At 42.9% G+C, this 22,986-nt stretch overlaps 2 protein-coding genes across 2 annotated transcripts; both read left to right on the top strand.

Annotated features, from left to right (window-relative positions):
• The first annotated feature begins 161 nt into the window (after nucleotides 1–161).
• On the top strand, nucleotides 162–13,842 carry LOC111227042 (thyroid adenoma-associated protein homolog). Its single transcript, XM_022752417.1, has 30 exons — nucleotides 162–283; nucleotides 427–607; nucleotides 867–894; nucleotides 977–1,125; nucleotides 1,218–1,340; nucleotides 1,440–1,560; nucleotides 1,814–1,959; nucleotides 2,055–2,139; nucleotides 2,218–2,354; nucleotides 2,781–2,978; nucleotides 3,072–3,801; nucleotides 4,123–4,275; nucleotides 4,384–4,493; nucleotides 4,605–4,765; nucleotides 4,855–5,024; nucleotides 5,125–5,289; nucleotides 5,394–5,542; nucleotides 5,712–5,849; nucleotides 5,941–6,045; nucleotides 6,136–6,336; nucleotides 6,421–6,571; nucleotides 7,019–7,271; nucleotides 7,495–7,731; nucleotides 7,853–8,057; nucleotides 9,036–9,224; nucleotides 10,174–10,433; nucleotides 10,538–10,708; nucleotides 10,794–11,060; nucleotides 11,149–11,351; nucleotides 11,486–13,842. Exons 1-30 carry the CDS (start codon nucleotides 162–164, stop codon nucleotides 11,731–11,733), a joined length of 5,556 nt encoding a protein of 1,851 aa, XP_022608138.1. The 3' UTR covers nucleotides 11,734–13,842.
• A 1,635-nt stretch (nucleotides 13,843–15,477) lies between these two features.
• Nucleotides 15,478–22,251, top strand: pik3ip1 (phosphoinositide-3-kinase interacting protein 1). The gene is made up of 6 exons (XM_022751636.1): nucleotides 15,478–15,757; nucleotides 15,934–16,062; nucleotides 16,598–16,714; nucleotides 18,563–18,751; nucleotides 18,839–18,917; nucleotides 21,276–22,251. Exons 1-6 carry the CDS (start codon nucleotides 15,544–15,546, stop codon nucleotides 21,493–21,495), a joined length of 948 nt encoding a protein of 315 aa, XP_022607357.1. The 5' UTR covers nucleotides 15,478–15,543; the 3' UTR covers nucleotides 21,496–22,251.
• Nucleotides 22,252–22,986: the final 735 nt, after the last annotated feature.

Raw genomic sequence — 22,986 nt, forward strand, 5'->3', positions numbered from 1 at the left:
TGAAAGCCTGCAGACTCCGACCTCTAGGTGGCAGCATATCGCCGTAATTTCACAATGACCACTGAATTAGAGTTATGTCACGTGACCAACTGTACTCGTGCTAGCGTGCTGCCAATGTGTCTAACAACATCAGGAGTCACTATAGTGGGGTTTGTCCAACAATGTTGTCGTTTGAAGACCTGGTGACAAGTCTGCGGGACTGTGTGATCACCCAGGAGCAAGCACCTGAGAATGTCAGCCAAACACTCAGGCTCTTTATGGATAAACTGTCTGAATCCTCCAGGTTGGTGTCAAAATTCAACACGTTTCAGAACTTAGTGAAACTCTTTCTGTCCTGTAAACACTCTATCCGTCAGTGTTTGTCACATGTTTTTTTTTTTTTAACAAGGCGTTGTAATGACTGAGTGATGGTGCTTGCATGAACAGGAATAACGTGAAAAGATGTAAGGAGCGTTGTTTAGAGGAGGCTGCCCAGCTGCTGAGACAGATTTCTGAGGCACAGCTCGGTGGTTTAGAAGAGAGCCATCTCCTGCTTCTTGTCAGACTCCTCATCTCCATGCAGCTGCAGACGGTCAACATCTCCACAGCCTGTCGTAAAGTGGACCAGGTCAGCAGATACTGTGTGTTTTTTCACTGTGCAACACTGAAGACAAAATGCAATCTCCCTCAAACCTCATTATTTACTTCTCAGATGCTGCAACATTTGGCAAAGGTGAACCACCAGTTGGTTTTTAGAGAAACCCATCACTGTTTTCAATCCATAGTCCACACTGACCAGGTATGGAACTCTCACTTCACTTGTGTTTAGCGTGTGTTTGCATAAAGGAACTGCAGATAATTTTCACGTTGTCCTACCTTTGTTTCAGATATTGTCTTTTGAGGATCTGCAAAGAGGTTTGTGCTGGCTAACAATGATGTGTTATTACAGTATATGTCATTAATTTCATATCTAAGTTTTTATCACTTTGTTTTTCAGCCTGTATGTTCCTGGAAGACAGCACTGTCGGTCGTGAGGTGTGGCGAGAGTCATACCTGTCCTTGCTGAATAAAGTGTCCGAGTTGTTCCCTGTTGTATTGCAACAAGAATCCCTGAGGGATGGACCACTGTGTTACACTGCCGTCAAGGTACACGAAGAGCAGTGTGCTTCATCCTTCACATTCATCTCAGACTGACTGTGTGATCTCTGTTACTGATCTGAAAACTGTGATCTCTGCAGGTGTGCTTGCAAACATTTCAGCTGTTGTCCAGTGAAGTGGCTCCTCTGGTGTGGGACGAGGAGCACAGGAGCCCAACCGTGCAGAAGATCCTGCAGGCTCTTATGGACATAATACTTGGACAGGTTTCTTATTAACTCACTAGTTCAGAGTGACTTATTCAAAAGACAGAAACCTGTTCTGTTATTACCTTTCATCTTATCAGCCAGTGTCGTGTCTTGCAGTGCTGCAACAGGGACACTCGTCTTTTGGCAGGCACTGCTGTGGCCATGCTGATCAACACAGCATCAGAGAGCAGAGCTGGAGGAGCTGCTGCCTGGAGTCTGCTGCAGGTTTCTGCCTTAGGTAGGTAACCACCAACAGTGCTGGACAACTAGCCTGAGCACATCAAATTTTGGAATTGAGACCCAGGTATGTCCCATGTGGTAAAATGTAAAAAGATCTTCTTTGTATTTTTCTTTGTATTTTTTTTTGTCTTTGTATCCCTTTGTGTATTGTCTTTCTCAGTTCTAATGCTACATATACTACAAATTCTACATCTGAGTGTCAATTCTTAGAGTTTCCTGATGGAATAGCTGTTATTCCTGTTATTCCTCAGAGCCCTTGCTGCTGACTGTTGGTGCTCTCCAGGTTCAGTGTACGCCTACAGCGAAGGATGGAGTGGCGAGGCTGGCTGTGAGCAGGGGCCTCCTCACCTGCTGTCGACCTCACATCTTGCTCAGTTCGCACGTGGATGCTGCGGAAGTAAATCTACTTAAAGCCCACATCAAAAAAGACTTTTACTTTTGTTCTGCTTGTTCTGCTTTCATTATCAAATCCATCATTTTCCTTCTTTTCAGATGTGTTTACTGCTGAAAGGGTTGTTTCCTCTTGTCTTTGCTTTGTGTGAGGAGAAGCTAGATTGTCACTACTTTGCCTTTGAAGGTGAGTATCATCCAGGTCAGGTTTATTCATGTGTGTAAATGATGTTATCATCTGTTGAAATATGACATGTTGTTGCAGTGTTAACACTGTGGCTGAAGAAAGTTAAAGAATGTCTGGCTGATATCCGGAAGATGACAGATGTCCGCCTTCTGCCTGACAACAGCAGCATGCAGAAACAGCTCATTCACATTATCTGGACAAATGCAGAAAGCCCAGTGAGTCAAATTACCATCATTATGTTATTGCAATTCAAAAAGCAGAAAACACAAGGGACAAGGGAATTATTAGACTTTGTAAACTCAATGAACTGCCAAATAATGAAGGATATTGTTTACAATGTGCTGAGAATTTGAGAATTGTGCTTGATTTTATTCCAATCTGATCACATACCATTACTAAATAATGGCAATGCAGTTTTGTCTGGAGTAAACGGCATAAAATAGTTAAAATTTGCCTAAAGCTCATGAGTTGTGTATAGTTTTATTCTTTTCTATCATAAAGAAACATGTTCAGTACCACCTACACATCGCAGGACATACTCTGAAAGCCTCTTCCAAATATCCAGAAAAGTCTTATTAGCTTCTTAAATAATTTAAATACATATTACCTCCAGTGACCTCTCTCTCACTGTGCATTGGCAGGTGGATGGTGTGTCAGAATTTGTGCGCAGTGCCTTTTGTCTGCTGTTGGACCTGTATGAGATGGACTGTGAGCAGTTCTGTGACACAAAGAAGACTCTTTATTTTACTCTACTCCAGCGAATAATCAAACTACCTTGGGAAGCCAAAGCCAAATATCATCGCCTTTGTGCCCTGCTACCCTATCTGGGCACTGACATGGTGAGGATGAAGCGTTATTACAGGGTTGATAATATTATAGTGTAGTCTGTAGTGGTCATGATGACTTTGATGCATGTTTCTTTAATCAATCAGGTGCTGGATCAATATGCTGAAATACCCAGTCATCTCCTCAAGTGCTTGTCAACCAATCACCTGTCGCCATGTGGATCGGAGCTGTACAAGTGTCTGATCCAGCAGCAGAGACGAGAGCTATGCAATTGCTCGCAAAGGTCGGACTCGCACACTGAGCTGGATCTGGCCGATCAGTGGGCGAGGCGTTGGCAGCCCGTCCTTCACAAGGCGCTGACGTCTGATGTGACTCTTCTACAGAACAACAGCTCGACACACTTATTGCCCTGCACCTTTCAAGTCTTCCCCTCCGCTGTGGATCACCTGCTGGCCTCTCTGGACCCATACGCTCCTGGTCACCTCCACGCATGGGCCTGCATCATGAGCTCCTATCGAGCCGCGACTGGAAGTTCACCCTGGGCTCTGCAGGGCAGCTCAACCCTTGAAACCCTCCAGCTAGCTCTAGGATCTGCAGATGACAAAGTCCGTCTTGCTGCTCTCAACCTCCTCTGCTGCAGCCCAAAGACCAAAGACACTCCAACCACACAGGAGATGTCAATAACGAGGACGTTTATTCCTCAGAACCTAAACTGTGAGTCCTCGCCATTTCGCCAGCATTTCCAGGCCGGAGTGAAGAGGTTTCTGGTTCGTATCAGAGACGGCTGCTTGGCACATGTCAGAGGTCAGAAGGGCAAAAAGAAAGGAGATACCACCCACTCAGGGAGGGCACAGGATATACTGGAGCAGGGAATAGGTGAGATAATTGACAGATGCTGTTTTATGTCCACAACAAAAGACTGTCCTATCGGACAGATATACATTTATCACACTGTATTAGTGCTTTCTTTTAAACTTTATACATCTATATGGAGTGTTTTAGATGAAGGTATGCATTCATGGTTTCTGGTACATCTCTTGGTCACACACTGTTGAATGCTGAATGAAATACTAATAATTAGATTAAAAATATATACCCACAGGGAATGCCTGACATTTTTTGTAATTTAAAGTTCAGTTTTTTCATAAATCTTTCCATTCTTTCGTTCCTCATAACCTTTTTTGTATTATCATGTAGGGTTTGTCGAATGGTTGGGTCAACTTCCATACAGCTATCTAGCACCAGGACACAGTTATCAGAGGAAGAAGACTGCATTGCTGTTGCTGTCTGCAGTGCTGGAGACGTGCACAGACACCTGGAGCCCAGACAAAAAGAAGGGACAACCTCCAGGTCAGTTTGGAAAACCAGTAGTTGGAAAATGCTAGCATACAATGCCCATACTGTTTTATATCATTTTGGCTAGGACTTTTCATGAGCATCATGAATTCTTCTTTGCAGCAAATATTGGGTCTCTAATTAACTGTGCCAGACAAAGAGGACAGTGGGATTTCTTCTGTAGGACCAAACAGCTGGTCCTTATCAGCTGTTTAGAAGATTCTACTAATGAGGTAGAGCTGCCTTGACTTGTCTCATATTTATTTCATATAGTTCAAATTGAAGATTGAGGTTTAAAATAGAATATTTTAGAGAAAAGTTGTTGTTTTTTTTTAAATTTACAGATCCGGGAGCTCTCAGCTGGGTTATTGTTGAGATTTTTCCCACCCAGTTTTCCAGATGATATCTCTGCAGTGCTGCTCAGGCGAACCAAACAGCTTCTGTGCAGTCCTCGGGTGCAGGAGGCTCAGATGGGAGCACTGATGACGAAGGTCCTCCTTCAGAAGTAAGCCTTGCCTCCTACATACCCTCGTTCAGTATTTTGCCTGCCTTAGAAGCAGGAGGGTGAGCAGTTATCACTTGTTCTATCTCTAGATCACAAGACCGGCCTGAAGACTGCAGGCTGAACAGTGACATTACTGTCCGCGGTGAAAGTAACCCCACGGCCTCCTGCATGGTCAGACTCCTGGTGAAGGAGCTGAAGGAGCACTATCTGACAGCTAAAGCTGAAATGATGCTTGCTGCCAGAACCAAGCCCATACATGGTAAGACTATAACACTACAACACTGACATTCATATACATGATTTTGAGCCCTAGAAAACATTTTTCGGTGCTTTACATCCTGTCATGAATCATATCCCAGGTGTTGTAAGTGCCCTTCAGAGGTGTTTGCTTGAGGCAGCCGGCAGTATCTATGATGTACTTGACCACAGTCTAACCATTGAGGTGCTGGTCCTGCTGGAGAACGTCTCTCTGCTTCTGCTGGGTGTTCTGTATGGAGACCAGGATGCTTGTGCCACTGAAAAGGGTAACGGAGCAACCTGCAGAAACAATGCTGATGTGGGGATGAAGTGCACCGCTCTTCAGATTTATTTATGACACCACACAATAAATCACACTCTTCTGTCTTAGACGCCCCGCCTTCTTTCTGTGACATGGGAAACGCTATCAGCTCCCTGATAGCTCAAACAACTGGAGGAAGCCAAGGGGATGGAGAGGAGTGTGTCCTGCTGTCTGAAGAGCACAGCCTCGTTCTCACCTGCTGCTGGGTCTCCCTCAAGGTAAAACAGAACCAGATGCACCATTTAGATGCATGATCAGAGATCTCAGCATTTAGGAAGATAGAAACAGCCTGACATCTTAGCTTAGCATATTTGCTGCTTTTGCATTTTGGATCAATATTATTTAGTTTAATGTTTTTTTAAATTTGTTATTCCTATTTCTTTTTAGGAAATAGGAATCTTTTTAGGATCTCTGGTGGAGAAAATTCTCACCGAATTCAAACCCAGCAAGCACATTCTAGGAAAAGAGGATCTAATGAGAGCATCAAAAGTATTCAAGAATATTCTTCTCAAATGCCGTCACTGGGTAAGTTTTATGAAACCATTTACTCTGAAGTTTAGTATGAGTCTCCTCAAGTATCACCTTCCCTTTTGAAAAAAATATTTCTCCTCACCAGGGGGCAGTAGAGGGATGCTGTATAGGCTTCACCAAGTTCTGTGCCTCTCTGTTGAGCAGCAGTGATCCAGAGTTTAGGGACATCCCGGCCCAAATGCTGAAACAAGTGAGTGGAGATACATTCTTGTGTTGCAGTTTTTTAATCAATAAATGGAAATGCCGAACTGCTGGCTTTTCTCTCCTTGCTCTTTATTAGGGATTGCAGGTCGTGCAGTGCCCTCGTTCTACATCCGTGACCCGGCGGGCTGCTGGGTTGCCTATGCTCATCCTGTGTGTTGTATCAGCAGAAGAGGCCAGTAAAGCAAGACCCCTGTTAGCCCACAGTATGCAAACCTTGTTGGAGACGGCCAGAACGCCTCTGCCCGAGAACTGGGACCAAACACTGGACCTGCCACAGGTTTGCAGACACACGGAGAAGTTTGAGGATATTGGTCTTCATAACCAGACGTGGTCACATACATTATTGTCCTTTCCCTCACAGGTGTGTGCGGTTCACACCCTGCAGGCCCTGGTGCGTGGCTCAGGTCTAGGAGTAGCTGTCCTTCAGTTTGCTCCTGCTGTAGCCATCTTGTCACTCACGCTGCTCAGTTCTCCCTGCTGGGCCATGAGGAATGCTGCGCTGCAGCTTTACAGTAAGACACAGGCACATTAAGAGCTTTACTTTTAGTCTGTACTTGCAGTGTGAAGGATTGTTTAGGACTAGGGCTTATTATCAATTTCCCCAATCATTGATTATTTGTTTAGTCTTGTCAATAAAAACTGCCCATCGCAATTTCTCAAAGTCAAATTTACATATTCAAATTGCATGTTTTGTCTGACTGACTTAAACCAAAATTTTCAGTTATTATTCTTTTAGATATTCAGTTTACTGGCATAGAAACGTGCTCTCATTTAGGAGCAGGAATCAGTGAATTTTCTGCATTTTCTTCTCATGTTTGAACGATTGGCGCTATTAATAGATTATCAAAACAGATGCTGAAAAATAATAATTTTCCATCTTTCAATTAATCGATTAATGGACTTGGTTCAGCTCTAATTAATACCCCTGATACTGTAGTCATTTAAAATCCCATTTCCAGGTTCTCTGTGCTCGCGAATGCTCGGCCAGCGGCCCAGCAGTGAGGACAGTGGCCCTACCCAGCATGGCATGTCCCCCGCTGCCTTCTTCTTCCACTACCCTGCGCTCCAGCCCTTCCTCCTCGGCGAGCTGAGAGGGGCAGCAGAAGACCTCCAGGGTCGACCTGATGAGGCCAAGCTACACCTCCAACCCTCGCTCTACCCTGTCCTCACGCTGTTAGCCCAACTCCAGCCTGGTGTCCAAGACTCTACAGAGTGATTACTGTTTAATTACCATTACACAGTTTGGTCAGGTTAACTACTATAATTCTTTACAATAGAAGTTTTCACCCAGGCCAGATGTATGTAGGTTTTTATCCCATCCAAATGTTAGTGTATTCAATAATTTGGAGAAACTAAATGTTTTGGTGTTTAATTCAAATTAACATCACTCTTTGCCTTAATGATGTGACTGAGGACCACTGGTCTTTCTCTTCAGGACTTTGTCAGACTTCCTGCCTCCTTTACTCCAGCTGTCTGCCAGTCCCATTTACAGTGTGAGAGTGATGGCCTCTAAGGCTTTGGTTGCCATGACTCCCCCCTCAGAGTACATGAACATCCTCCTCAAACTGACAGCTCAACTGCCCGGTCCACAGGAGCGCTGCTGTCACAACCGGCTCCACGGGCAGCTGCTGCAGATCAAAGCTATTCTAGAGAGAGCTCTCTGCTCAGACAGGTGAGACTTAAAAGAGCTGTTTATTCATTCATCACACACTTTCAGGCTTTTAAAATGCCTGGTTTATTCATTCGTCAGACGCCGTCAGGCTTTGAAATCCTGCTGTGTCTCTGTTTCGCAGTGACCCTTCAACTGCCCTGTCTGTGGTGCTGAGCAGGGTGGACGCCTCCCTGTGGCTGGTGACCGAAGCTCAACGCTGCCCCCTAGTGAGGGCCGTCTACCTTGGCGTGGCAGATTCACTAAGAAGATTCTGCTGTGAAACCTACCTGTCAAAGCTCAGTGACACACTCATGCGTGACCTCCAAACACCCCAAACAGGGCTTCAGGTGTGTAACATGCACGCTAACACACCTATAAGCATAGGGGACATTTACATGCTATGTATATGCTCTCAATCAGCTCTGTACTGTAAGCAATGGGTTCATGCACAATCACAACATTTTTTGTTGCAACAGTTCAGGTTATTTCACATGAAATATTTCTGCCTGTGCTGTTTTTTTCTTTGCTCTTTTCACAGGTTTCAATGGAGCGGGGCTCTGTAGGGAAAAAATGTGACGTGTTACTTATTCATAGGATTTAGCAACAAACACAAACCTGATGAGGCATATTAGCTGATTTTTAGAGCATTAAACCCATAATATAGAGAACCCAAGAGTCATTTTTTCTAACCTTTAACATTAATTTTTGCTTATTTGTCAAGAATATTTTCTATTATACAAACAAACTCAAGATCTTAAAGCCCCTAAAGACTCAAAATAATCTGAAAATGGTTCAATCGTTGCTAACAACTGATTGATCTTTGGAATAAATTTTGCATCCCCTTGCGATGTTTTTGTAGTCCCTGTGATCCACAGTGACAGTTAGTGTTTTGCTCTAGTCTAATTTTAATACACTGGCATTTTAATACACTCTACAGATACTACAGAAAGGAGAGATGGTGTGACGCTGTACATGACACATTTATTTATCCATTTGTTCCTTTTGAAAGGCCGAGCTCTGACAGTTTAAAGCCACTGGTTCTGAGCATTTCTGGTTGTATCTACGGTTCTATGGATTTGGCTGCAGTAGCTGTACTGTGACTTCTCTTTTCTGTTCCTATTAATGTGAGTCAGACGATTTGAACCCACTCTTCTTCTGTTATGTATGACAGATGTGTTACTGATACAGGAGTTCAGGAATACTGCAGCTTCAATACAATGCTCAGCCCGCACAACCTTGTCAATTCACCACACACACACACACACACACACACACATTCCCCGGCAGGTACTTTTTCTAATGCTTTATCCATGTCATCCCCTCAGGTTGGTTTGTCATCCTTTCATCAACGAGCCATCCGCTTTCTATGTGCAGATCAAAAGTGGTCATGCCAAATCTGGAACAGCTTCTCTGCAGCGAGCCCTGACCTGAAGCTGTCGCTGGTTACGTGGGTGGTGGATGGGCGGGGTTCGCAGCAGACCAGCTTGAAAGAGGTGTTCCAGCGGGTGTTGCAGGTGAGACACGATATGTTCCCTAGACTTCAGCATGAAGAAAACAAACTTCCCAAAAACCTGTTTAACCTCATTCAGTATAACGATCTTCTTTGAACACAATGTGAGGAAATTGAGGAAGCAAAGATAGGCTTAAATATAATGCCATCGGAAGGCTGAAATCTGGCTGGAGATCTGTTTTTCCGTCTAAGATAAAAAAGGGTGTGTCTCCCTCTGAACAGTCGAACTGAGGATATTTATCATTTTATTATTTGCTGTGTTAAAGTTCATGTAGATCATATTGATAAACTCTGCAGCATGTTACACTATCTACACCACCCAGTTATGCCTTCCTATGTATATCCTGTTGAGTGTTTAACTGACTCTTTAAAATAAGCTTGATAAGATGTGATACTGCATATCTACACACAGTGAGTAAAGATATGGGATTCCTGTTCATGTGGCCTTGTCATTTATTTTACATCACTTATTTACCCCTATTACGTCATTTAGTTGGACTAGAGCTCCCCGTCTTCACGTATCTAATTTAGTTTTACTGTAAAACTGGTAAATGTAAGGTTGTTAGTGTTTTTGAGGAAACTATGAGAAATAATACACCTGCATTGCACACTGTAAACTGTATGTAGTGAATAATAAGTGAGGCAGTTCATGAGATTATCATTTAAACCAGGAAACAGGATCTGTCTGAACCTGTATTTTAAATAAGCTATTTGTTTAAAATGTAGGTCTGCAAAAAAGATGAGTCTTAACATGAGTGTGATAAAAGAAAACCCAAAAGAATGTTAGATTTTATTCAGCTTTCCTCTGTTTTTTGTGATATGTCTATTTAAATTCCTACGTCTCTTATATGATGCCTAGTGTGATCCACTCAGGGTATACATGGTTGGCATTTAAAAGCACTGATCCTTTGTCAAGTACATTAAAGGCCGACTCTAATGTTCTGTGTCTTCAGGCAAACCTGAAGGAGGCATTGTTGAGCCACAGTGTGGAGTACCGCAGGACCTATCTCGCAGCCCTGGTAGCGGTGATGGCTGGAGGGGATTCTGCTTCACCCCAGCTTCTTCCTCAGTCGGCCCAACTGGAGGAGCCAGTTCTGCCTGAGTGTCTGGAGTTGTTGCTTAGGGACCTGGAGGAGCAGCGAGGCGGGCCAGAGTTTCTGTCCCAGGCTCTGTGTGCTGCTAGTCTGCTGCTTTCCCAGTGGTCGGACTGCAGGTTGTTACACATTTTATTGTCCTTTTTTTTTTTTTTTTTTTCATTATATACTGAAACACTCCCACCTGCAACTCTGTCTCTCTTCTCATCTCTGTGTAAATTAGTCTCGAGATATCTGTGGTGCTGCGCTGGTGTAGCGTCTTGGAACGCCACCGTTGCCCAGATGCCCCTGAAGTGCTCAGGATGGCGAGTGCTGAAGCTCTGTGTGTGGCTGCAGTTCCACTCATCAGCCACAGTCTGAGGAAACACATCACTCTGCCTGCCATCATGACCAGGTGTGACAAAAGTCAAATAGCGTTGTTGATCAAGCGATACACTCTGATGAACAGAAATTCAAAATGTGGAATCTCCCTGGTTTAGGTTGATCAACACGGGCCTTTACCTGCTGCAGGACCAAAGCCAGCAGGTGAGGATGAAAGCAGCTCGTTTTACCTCCATGCTGCGCCATGCGAGAAGAGGGGAAAGCCACGGGAGGGTCTACCTTATGCAAGTCAACCAGGCTCTGCCGCTGCTGCTGGACCTGCTGCTGGAGGAATGCGTCGATACTCCTGGCACATTGGAGGTGCTGCTGTGTCACCTGCCTCAGTCTGACCTCACGTGTGTGCTGAGAGAGTCCTCAGAGATGGGGTATGTCACCTCACTGCATCAATACACTTTGCCAGACAGCAACCTTGATCGGGTGTTGCCTGATTGTTACTATTGCTCTGTTATTCAGGTGTTCCAGTCTGTATGAGCAGGATGAGGCCAATGTGTTTGCAGAGCCCTCTGTAATGTCGGCACATGTGCTGCCTTACCTGCTGCAGATGGCTGAAAATTACTCTGAATCCTCTGCTTTGGCGCAGAGCCTGAGAGTGTGGGCAGAGCAGAGTGCTGCACAGGTGCCAGACAGCCTTTCAGTGTGCAAAGAGCTCCTGCCAGGTACCACATTAGCTTTTTAGTCTGAATGTAATATGTATGTATATATTTTTGAAATATTCAAAATTTTCTGTGTTACAATGCGATTTTTTTATTCTCTCTCTCTCTCTCTCTCTCTCTCTCTCTCTCTCTCTCAGCGGAGACTTTGACCCCGGCCTTGCTGGCTCTCCTCATGGACCCTCGTTTCCACAGCACCCTGTGTAGCCTGTTCACCAGAGCTGCCTTCCTCCTCCGCCTGTCGAAAACATCTGATGATGTACGACAACTTTGTGATCCTGCGTCGCTGCACAAGAGTTTACAGGACGTTTGTAGTCTGCTCAGTCAGAACGGTGTCCACTTTCCCTCTGCTCTAACAGCTGCTGTGGCTGGAGAGCTGCCACTGTGACAGAGCGCAGGGCCGTACACTCAGTGAGTAAAGCCTTTCGCCAGGATAAAATTACCTTATGACATCTCCATGTGTAGTCTTGAATGAGTATTGCAACTGCTGATGCTGCAGTACACTTGTACTTCACAGGCTGACTGAGTTATGTAAGAGCTAAGTGGCTGAGGCCACTTGTAGCATCATCATATTATGTACACAGAGAGGAGGCCCACTGGGCATTGTTTGCCATGTGCACATGGGGGTGGGCAGTTCTTCATAACCTCTGGAGGCCTGTTTTTGATACAATGCTCATAGAGTTTATGAAGTTACATTTTCTGGAGCTTTATTCATCTTTTAAAATACAGCTTTTTTTATGCAGATGTACAGCCACTAGAATATCATCAGCTCTGTCTTTATGATCACCATCACCCCAAGTAAAATGCTCAGTTGTACTCACAGAGCAGTGCTCCTGTTCTCGGTTGTTGTAAGTTGTTTACCATGTCTCAGCAGCAGCAGCAGCAGCAGCAGCAGCAGCAGCAGCAGCAGCAGCAGCGGGACACAGACTGATGCAGTGATGTAATGCGGTAGCATCTGGAGAAATTGGCTGCTTGGTGGCCAGCAGGGGAATATAGTGTACGCTTTAATGCTCCATTAGAGGCCTTCTGCCTGGATAAGTGTCCATTTTCCAACCACATGAGGGCTGAAGATGATTGACTGGATCTGATAGAGGGCTGGCGGTTGCCCCACAATAGACCACACACTATAGAAGTCTTACATCACCAGATAGCCCACTGCCTCTGTTTGGAGATGGGTTCATGTCAGTGTTCGACAAACACTGACATGAAATAGATTGCACACGCTAGGGTTGGCCATATTAGACAATGAATCAAATGTACATGGACATTTTTATTATTGTATCCTCGCAACTTTTATTTCCTTGGGATATGGTATTGTCAGAGTTGATTAAAGTTACATAAATTAAAGACAGTTTATAAAGCAGCCAATTTGTCAACATGACTGTAAACCTGCAGAGTTACAGTTTTAATCTTTATTTTTTACCGTTTCGCGTGCCTCTACATGCACATGAGGTACCTCTATTTCAGATACGGTTTCCATTGTGTATGCATGAAGCATTGTGTTTGTGAACATATAGATTATGCAATAGCTATGACATCAAGCTTATTAATGATTCAGACATAAAGCTTATGTAATATATTCCCCTACGACCCACGCCAAAATTAACACCTGTTGTGTAGAGCTCTGTGAGATTAACATGTGCCTCTGAGGAAGCTACAGGTGGTTCCTGTTGAGAACATGACGCAGAACAACAAGGTGAAAACAAGGTGATGCTGGAGGAAAACTGCGACGTACGTCGACATTTTTGGACAAACCTTGAGTCATCTAATCAAGAACTCTCCCAAAGTTTTAATTATGCCTCACTGAATCACACCTACAGAAAGCATTCATGAAAAAAGTGTCTGCTGTTGGCGGTCAGACAGATTCATAAGACAAAGCTTCATAACAGACTATTTTACAAACTGTAGAATAAAAAAGAGGGTGTGAACTTTGCTCTACTTCATGACAAAGGCAAGTAAACCATGTGGCTCGAGCACTCGACAGCTTGTCAACATGCCTGAAAACAGAGGCTTCATTTTAATGAAAAGGCATTTTACTTTTTATTCATCTATCAGATTCCACTTGAACAATGTGTGCAATATTATGTCTTCTGCCTCAACCTTGAAAACAAAGTTTGAGTAGTCCATTTAAAGTGAACATGGTTGGAAATTTCCTGAAGGCAAACTGAGTCTAAAACTGTAAAATGACCATCTGGCTTAGTGAAAGTATTTGCTGTCGTTGCTGACAGTGCTCAGTGTCTGGACCCTCAGTAAACCTATCCTGCTAATTACATGATTAGCTATGGCAACAGGGAACAAGGCCAAGTAGGTACAACCACTTTTATTTGGTGTGTGTATGTGTGTACATGCACACAGACATGTGCACCATTTAGAGCATGAATGAGTGTTTTTCCACTGTTGGATCCTGACTCTCGAGGTTAAAAAATGGAGGGAATCAATTTTTTTTCTATTCTACAATCAGGGTGACAGTAAAAATCTTAATGAATGAAATCCATTTCAAAAGAAGAGTTTTTGTCAGTTTAACTGCATTTTGATTTTTAAAAAGAACTGTTTATGCTGAATATAATAAAATGTACTGTTGAATTCATTACTTTGCAGAAATGTTTGTGTTTTATACGATCATTGCTATTTCCATTAGGTTTATTTTCCAAAGCTTTTGCAAAGCTTAAAATTCCCAGTAAATAGTGCAAACAAAGGCTACTGTACCACTGTACAAACATTGCTCACTTGAAGTAGTGGACACTGTGAAAAATCAGTCTTGTACAATGTGAACCCTGTAATGACTTGACTTTTAGTTTACTGTGGTATATTATGGTTTGCTCAAAAGAATTTCAGTGTTTTGAAACAAAAATAATCTTTGTGAAGGGATCATATAGCTTAAGTTTCAAATGCAGTTGTTGCCACCTTCACTGAATCAGTCAACTCCAGCTCAGTTTAGGTGGATATAGAAGTCAGGTTCTAAAAAGTTTGTCATCATATGAAATAAAAAGGTTCATAGGAAGTTAAAATTATGAGACAAAAAATCACATTCCTGAAATAGCCTTCAGCAGCTTCACTGAATCACTTAATATCAGCTCAGGTTAGGTCGTCATGGACTTCAATTTCTGCGAGGAAAGGATAAAAAACACATTTTTTATAATTTTTAAATTTTTGCATAATTTTGACTCGTTATGAGCTATTTTTTAAAACCACAACAGACTTTTTGTCATTTTTTGGTCAGTCCCATATATATTTAACCTTTTAATGGTCTAGTGACTTGTTTATTTCACCCAATGCATGCTGGGAGAGGCTCCTGCCCCCTGTAACCCTGAATGAGCAGAGTGTGATGGAGAGTGCCAGACAGATGCTGTGTGTTTGCTCTAGTAATTGCCCGAAAACTGGGTAAGCATCTATTTGAAAAGTGGCTCAGTGAACATTGAGTGAGTCACGTGCTGGCTGTCCTCTTTACCCATCAGCCAACAATAACACAGGGCCTCTCCGCTCTCAGTGCACATCTCCCTGTGCACAGCCAGATAGAAGCAAATGCTATTGGCAGCTGTCCTTTAACAGTCCCTGCAGAGCCCACCTCTGACCAAGAGTGGCGGACCACAACCCTGGTGGAGTGGAAGGAAGCCTGGGAAACAGGAAGATTGGGTTTGGACAGATGCACCAAGCACTTTGAGCCAGATAAGGCTCTGCAGTTGGATGAGGATTATACATGGAAAGTAATGACTCAGTGTACTTTCAAATGAAAATGGAAAGAAGAGCAGCTATTTATAGACAGCCACAGAAAATGTAATAAGCTTGGGAATAATTCCTGGGCAGGAAAAAGGAAAAAGCAAAAAAAGTTAAGACGGTGGATTATGGAAGCAACCAGAACCTTATTTTTTCATCTTAAAAAATGTGGATGAACTTCCTTGACTTTCCATCCTGACTGTTTTGACGATGTGCTTCTTCTCACAAGGCTGCACGCCATGATAAGTTGCCAGACTGTTTTCAGTTGATGTTCTTTCCTGTGTGTTTTTTGTTTTTGTGTGTGTGTATGTGTGTGAGGTGAGAAGCCGGTGAGGCTTTAGGACCTTGAGGTTTGTACTGCAAAGGACAGCTCCTCCTCCTCCTCCTCCTCCTCCTCCTCCCACTGAAGGCTGTTTACGAAGAAAGCTGAGCTTCTCTGACAAAAACAAGGGCTGGGACTCCAGCGAGAGGAGCAGTGTGTCTGATGCACATGCAGCACAGGCTCTTCATCCACTTCATCAACATTTTATATTTGATTTGCCTTTTTGTAATTCTTAGAGGGGAAAAAAACGCACATCAGCGCACCATGTTGTCGGTGAATTCAGTCCGTCAGCTCTGCAAAATGTTCCTCTCTTTGCACGTTGTTTTCCTGAGCGTGGCGATGGTGGAGAGCAGTGCATCAAATGGAAACCAAAAAGGTAAAATGACAAATTATGGACTATTTTTTGCATTGAATTTCCTATTTGTTGTTCAAAAAAAGTCCACCCAATCCAGTCTGGTTTAATTCAAATTACATACATAATAATATTTATGATTTTCTTTTCTTCTCCTCTTTTTGATTGTACAATCTCTTTTATGTTTATGTTATTCTCAGACTGCATGAGATCCAATGGTGTGGAGTACAGAGGGGTCCAAGAGAGCTCCTTCTCAGGTCTGACCTGTCTAAACTGGTCCAACATTTCCAGAGACTATGATGTTGAAATGCATCCTGATTCTCAGACAGGTAAACTACTTCAACTGATGCGTCTTCTTATACAGATGGGGAATGTCCCATTAAATGAAAGATGAACTTGTGATTTCTCTCTTCGTTTTCTCTGCGTTGGGTTCATGATGAAGACCGGCGGTTTAAAATGTTTCTTGTGTCGATGGGTACAACACTGTTTTTACAGGGGGCAACTCTCTCCTCTGACATCTTTGAGATTTTGATACAATGCCATAACATACACCACATGATTGCAAGTAATCTCACAAACGTGAAGCAACAAACACATTAATGATATTTACATCCCACACTTCAGATACCGCGGCACTGATTTGCGTGTTTATAGAGTTAAATGGCGTCTTTTATACAGCAGCTGCTGTTTCCTGTCTTTGTGCTCATGGTGGCCTGTTCATTGTAGTGTGATGAAGTAGTGTTAATGATTAATGAATCCAGTGGTTTACCCACACAGCAGGGACGGACAGGCAGACAGACACAGACAAACCTGTATTTCCATGAGGCATCTGTAACAGACGTGTGCTGTTTTTATCTCTTGTAGGTGTTGGAGATCACAATTACTGCAGAAACCCAGACTCCTCTGAGAGGCCTTGGTGCTACATTGCTGGCCCAGATGGGACAGTCCAGAAACAGTCCTGTGCAATTGACACATGCGAAGGTAGGTATCATCAACATGTGTGACATATATAGAAAACTGCAACTATAAAAGTCCGGCCAGGCAAAGATAAATATGCATATTCCAATTAAATACAAACAACACTGAAACAGCAGCTTCTCTTGATGATGCTGATGCTGCAATTATTTTTTTTCTTCCCTGTAAACCTCTCATTATTTTAAAAAAGTGGGCTATGCTAGGGAAAAATAATGAGGTGAAATTTTTGTAGCTATGCAAATGTCCCAATTACTCAACACAAAAAAGAGAGAATGGTGAGAGAGGATGCAGCCAAGTTTTAAACTTTGATGGGCCAATAAAAAACTTTTACCACAAAGAAAAAAAAAACGTGTGCTCATTTGACAGATGCGTTACTGATTTACTTTACTTTTACTTTTCCCAGTTAAGAGTATTAGTCTGTATTAGGTCAGTTGGTCAGTACTAAGCTGCTCTGAGAAGTCTTGTATACTTTGCCCTTTGTTTCCTTTTTGTCTCGGGAACCAACCCAAGTCACACAATAACAAAGCCCTGCCGTCACATGGCAGAAAGATCAGTTTCAAGAAAGGCGTTGACCACACCCTAAAAGCTCATTTGCAGAGAAGAACAGTCTCCCCTTGGAGACAGCAGCTGATTGGCTGCTTGAATTTATGACTTCATGCTCTTTAACTCTGGGGAGTTGGTAAACAACAACTTGTAAGAAGGAAGTGGAGAAAAAAAAAAGTTAAAGCGCAGATGCTGTTATCTGCCGATGAACTTCCTGTCTCACGAAGCAGAGTGGAGCGTGCAGAGCCTGTATGTGTCTGGCACATGTGAAAAACGCATGCGCTCGTCAAACCTCTAACTGATTTACGTTCCAACAGCTACATGAGAGCAGTGTTCGTCCTGCTGTTGAGGAGGTTTTTGCGTCAGTGGTAATGTTATTGGACCAACAGTAATTGGAAACCACACGGTCCAGATGATGCACTTCTAGTCAAGTCAAATCAAGACAAAGTGTTTTCTAAGTGCATCAAGTGTCTCCACACACAATACAATCAAAGAACATTAATAAAACACTGAAAGACGATGCAGTTAGAGATAAATCAGATTAAGTACCATAAACATAAAGAATGGATTCGTGCAGTGTTATGTAGTGTAATAACATTTGAGGGGTAAACTGTTTGTGTTAATACTTTACATCTTTTTAATGTGCTTGAATTGGCATGGAGCTAAAAATCTGTGTAGTTTGATAATTTGATAATGGAAGATATGGATGAAATTCATATGTATTCTGTATATAAATATAATATGTAACTTAATATTGTGATATGTGCTGTGATAAAGGAAGTTTCCTGGAAGCTGTTTATTGTTTTTTGGACAGAATAACTTCTGGCTAATTCAGCCAATTTAGTTACTGACCAAGAAAGATACTTCATCATCAAAATCATATAAAAATCCAAACATAAAACAGCCATAAAGCTCTAATTTACCCTAAAATATTAGATGGAGAGATAACAAGGTATAAATGATTTGATCACAAAATATCTGATGGTATGCAGTACAATATCTGATGTACAAATCTATAGTGGCCTAGTTTTGTCATTTTGCCTAATCTGTGTAATCAAATTTTCTACAAATGGTTACAGTTGTGGAGAGAGTATTCTGCACAGGATGATTGAGGTGGACTAGAGAAATAAAAATGAGTAAAGTAGTTACCGGTCACAATTAAATAAAGATTGTATATGGCTAAAACTGACCTGTATCTGAGGGACATATTTTACTTTGATCAACACAAACACAACTCACAGTGTGATTCAATAAAAAGTCACTTTTAACACTGTTGTTTTTAAAACCGGCATTGTTTAATTATGATTTTAGAAGAAGGCTCGACTGTGCCAGCAGAAGCCGGATCCCTCACTCGCACAGGAACCACTCCCTCCACGGAGAGCTTTCAGGCGGCCAAGTCAGGACCTTCTCAGGGAGAAGTTGCTGCGGTGCAGCCGGTGATGGGAATCAGCCAGCGGGTGCGCACAGGACCCAAAAAGAAAAAGGACCTTGGCACACTCGGTATGTTGTAGTTGTTGTTACTCTGACAACATGTATGATATGATATTGGTGGTACACACTAACTTATGTTCTCAATTTGTTTTTCAGGCTACGTCCTTGGCATACTCATGATGGCGATTATAATTGTCCTTGGTGTAGGCATCACATTTGGCTACTTCTATAAGAGGTCAGTATCTAAATCACAGCAAAATCATCAAATTTAGTTCAGTAATTGAGGAACATTATGAAAGAGGACCCAGTATAGAGCGTTTATTTATTTATTTATTTATTTATTTATTTCCAGGACATCATCATTACATGGCATACATCTGCTGTAACTGTGAAAAGCAAAGATGTGATGCTGTAAATCCTTCTTGCATTCCTGTTCTGGCACATGCAGCGCTGTTGATAGCTTCGAGATGTGCGGGACGAATGCCAGTATGTTTAGCTGTACCACATAATAGCATGTGCGTTAATGGTCTCTTGAGTTTAGGGCATCAGCTGTTGTTCACATTCCCCAACAATGCTCTCCGTTGTTCCACTTGGATGTAATGCAGCCATTTTAATATCTTTTTATTTATTTATTTCTTTTACAACAACCACAACAGAGCATGCGGAGGGACGTGGCAGCAAATGAAGTGCCTGCAGTCTATTTTAAGCATTCTTACTTTATATTCTTGAAAGAGAAGAGAGCGTGGAGGAAGGGTTGGATGGGATGGAGAAGCCCTCACATTCGCTGCAGTTATGTAATATTTAAAAAGATGGGCCCAGCTTTGTAAAAGAGGGGCACTCTGCTCTGATTCCCTTTGGCACAGCACAAAATGACCCTTACAGATCTGTTCTTGGCTGTCAAATCTGATTAGCAGTGCCCCTGTATTTGTTTTCTATTTTTAGGAGGTGATTATTAATAAGGAGGAGCAGCATATTATGTCAGAGGGTTTATACCTGCTCTCAGGGTACAGTGACATCACCCTCGGTAATGTGATAGATGTGCTGCATGCATGCTCATATTCGTCGCAATTCAGCTGCCCCTCCACAGGCCAGGAGTGGCCGTGGCCTACTGTGTGCCTCCTGCAATATAAATGATTCTTTGCCCTCTAGGGCAGAGGGTGTAGAGGTGTAGTGTGTGCAGAGGTTCATACTATATCCCCACTAGGAGCTCTCAACCGACCAGTGGGAGTAGGTCCTGTATTGACAAGGATGCTGCTCCCTTGCAGGCTTCCCATCCACTTGAACAAATAGCACCCTGACAAGCCCGAGGCTCCGCAGTGATGGCCAAGAGTTTTTACCCTGTGTCATTTGGTAGCTTAACAGGAAGACTGGAAATGGGGGAACAGCAATCCTGGGTACTTTGCCAGGCAACTAGCTCCATGAAAGTTTCTGGTCTTGGTGAAGAAATTGTTTGGGACATAACCTAAAATAAAAGCTAACCTTAATCAAACAAGAGACGACATGTTAAATATTGAGCTTTAGAGGTGCTTTTAGGTAGATTTTGTTACCTTCGGACAGAGCCAGGCTTTCCCACTGTTTCCAGTCTTTATGCTAAGCTAAGCCAACTAACCGCTGGCTAACTACATACTGGACAGACGCGAGAGCGGTATTAATCTAAGCAAAAAGGTTTTTGGGGATCGTGAGAAAGCAGAGGAACTAAAAAAAAAAACCCAGATACAGTTCAAACTAAAAGTAACCACACCTTTTGTGTAAAGAATTGGTGGTGATATGCGGTGTTTCAGTTTGAGTTGCACAATGTGCTGCACTGGAGCAGGCAAGTAGGAGGTATTTTGAGTCCAAGAATATATTGGCCTGTTTTGGCTGCAGATCAGTAGAAAGCAGCCTCATGCTGTGTCCCATCACTGTGTTGCCTTGGAGTAGATAAACTCCTCGCCAGCTTGTCAGCTCCCTGTTCCCTTTCACCATCTGTCCCTCGACTTTGTTACAGGCCAGGCACTTGTTATAACAGGCCGTAATCTACATACAGTATGTTATCAGAAGCTACTTATCATGAATATTTAGCTTGGGTGGCCCCCAAAAACACTGCTACAAGATTACTGAAGGCATCATTATAAGCGCTATGTTTATTATAATACCAGCAAACTACGTTTTTACACACTGGTAATTTGCATGATAGCTTTGATCTTTAACTCAGTATTAATTAAATTGTTTAGAATAACATCACTTTATTGGAATATCACATGACTACTTGTTCGTGAGGAGGAATTGATGAACACATAATTCTACAGCTCACCTCAGTTCAACAGAGTAATTTAGCTTCTTTCAGCTCCTGGTTTTGTTTTTTTTTCCTCCAAAACTTTCACTCTTACCACGCTCATACTATCGTTTTCAGCCACAGCAGGCAGCTGTTTTGAGTAGGAAATCTCTGATAAACCCACAGTTGGTAAACCTGCTCGGCTTCAAACAGCAGACACACACAGTTAGTGACTAGCTGTTGAACATAGTGGAGCATTTAGCAGCTAAAGAGTTGGTGGAGACCAAAACAGAGAGAACTTGAAATCTTAATGAACCTCCTTTGTGTGTTGCTGTTTAGGGGTCGAGACTTAAAGAAGCAGCATGACCAGCGAGTGTATGAGCGCGAGATGCAGAGGATCACCCTACCCCTGTCGGCTTTCTCCAACCCCACCTGTGAGCTGGTCGATGAGAACACCATCGTAATCACAGCAGAGCACGAGACAACCCCCGTCCAGGAGAGTGTGGAGGAGGGCGGGGACCCCCTCATGGGCCAGCAAGCTGGTACCCCTGGAGCATGAGCAGCATGTGTAGTCCTCAAACAGGACTGTGATATGTTTTTTGTGGACCAAAACACTCCTATCTCCCCGTTTCTCCTTTCCACCTCCCTGAGTAACTTCTGTTTTTAAAAAGGAGAAGGGGAGTCGTCTTCGCTCCAAAGACTTGAACTGAATGCTGTGTCCTGTTTCCTTAAGGTTTTATACATCTGGGGCACAAAAACGATAAGATGACACACAATGGACACAGTCTTAACAACTAGAAACCATTAAGGTCAATCTGTTGTTATGTATCATGAGGTCTTTAATATTCATATTTGATAGATTTGATGGGCTGCCCCCCTAAATAACAGTATGAATATGTAGTATAATATCTAGTCAAATGGACGTTGGAGAATATGTGTTTATAATGGTTCTTTGTAAAGAGATGGTGTTTGGAGTGGGGTAATGTTTTGGTTTTTTTTAGTATGTTTCTGTATGGGAGAGGTGCTCTCCACAGGAGGTGTCGTTACATGATGAATATGTGGTTGATTTTCCTTTATGCTGACCCGCTGGCTGTGTCGAGGGAAAAATGCGACTGGTTTGTCTCGGAGACACACTGGTGACACAGATGTGTGTCCAAAAATAGCCATCCTCCTCTGAGACAGGATGCGCGAACATGAGGTAAAACAGACCCACTGAAGACAAGGGAAGGCCTCCAACTCAGAAATTGCCTTAGCATGATACTTCTGAATGTACTTGTTTATCTTTTCCCAGATAAATCTTTTTTTTCTTTTTGTACTTGACTGACAGGCCAATGCAGTTACAAAGCACGACAGCGGCCATTGGCAGATATGAAAGAGGACTTGCCCTTTTCTTCTACAGGTTAAGGAGTGACAGGAAATACAGAGTGCTCTCAGGAAGCATGAGAGACAGTAGTTAGTCCTCAGGACAAAATAGCACTGCCACAACACAGAACAGATGGGGTGAGAAAGAGAAAGTCTGAAATCTTGTCTTTGCAGAGCAGGACAGTGTGTGTATGTGTGTGTGTGTGTGTTGAAGTGCTGAAGAAGCCTGGTGCCTAGATTAGATTCAGACATTTGAGTCATGCACTTGATGCTTCAGGGTAGAGAGTGGAGGGAGTGGAGTAGAATAGAAACAGTCCAAAGTTTGGTGGTGTTCATTCGAAAACATGAATGCATGTGCACGGTTACCTGCTGTATGTTTGTATTCAGGGGGCCGCTTTTTCTGCATCTTAAAAAGTAGAACTACTCGAAGAAGACATTTAGAAAATACCTGCCTAAAAAACAGAGATCATCGTACACGGAGGATTTTAGTTTGTCGATGCACATGAGACATTGTTACTTCCCAGTATATTTCCAGTTTGTTTATCAATCATCACTCCTGACAATCTTGTTTTGTGATTGCTGCTGGATCCACATCACTGGTAATTTTTGGTTACGGCTGCTCCATTATTTCAAGTGTCTGTGTGCTGGCTGTGATTACTTTCTTCATATACGCAATGTGTTCACAATA

This window comes from Seriola dumerili, unplaced genomic scaffold (assembly GCF_002260705.1).
Source record: "Seriola dumerili isolate Sdu_G_001 unplaced genomic scaffold, Sdu_1.0 BDQW01000017.1, whole genome shotgun sequence".
Lineage (NCBI taxonomy): Eukaryota > Metazoa > Chordata > Actinopteri > Carangiformes > Carangidae > Seriola > Seriola dumerili.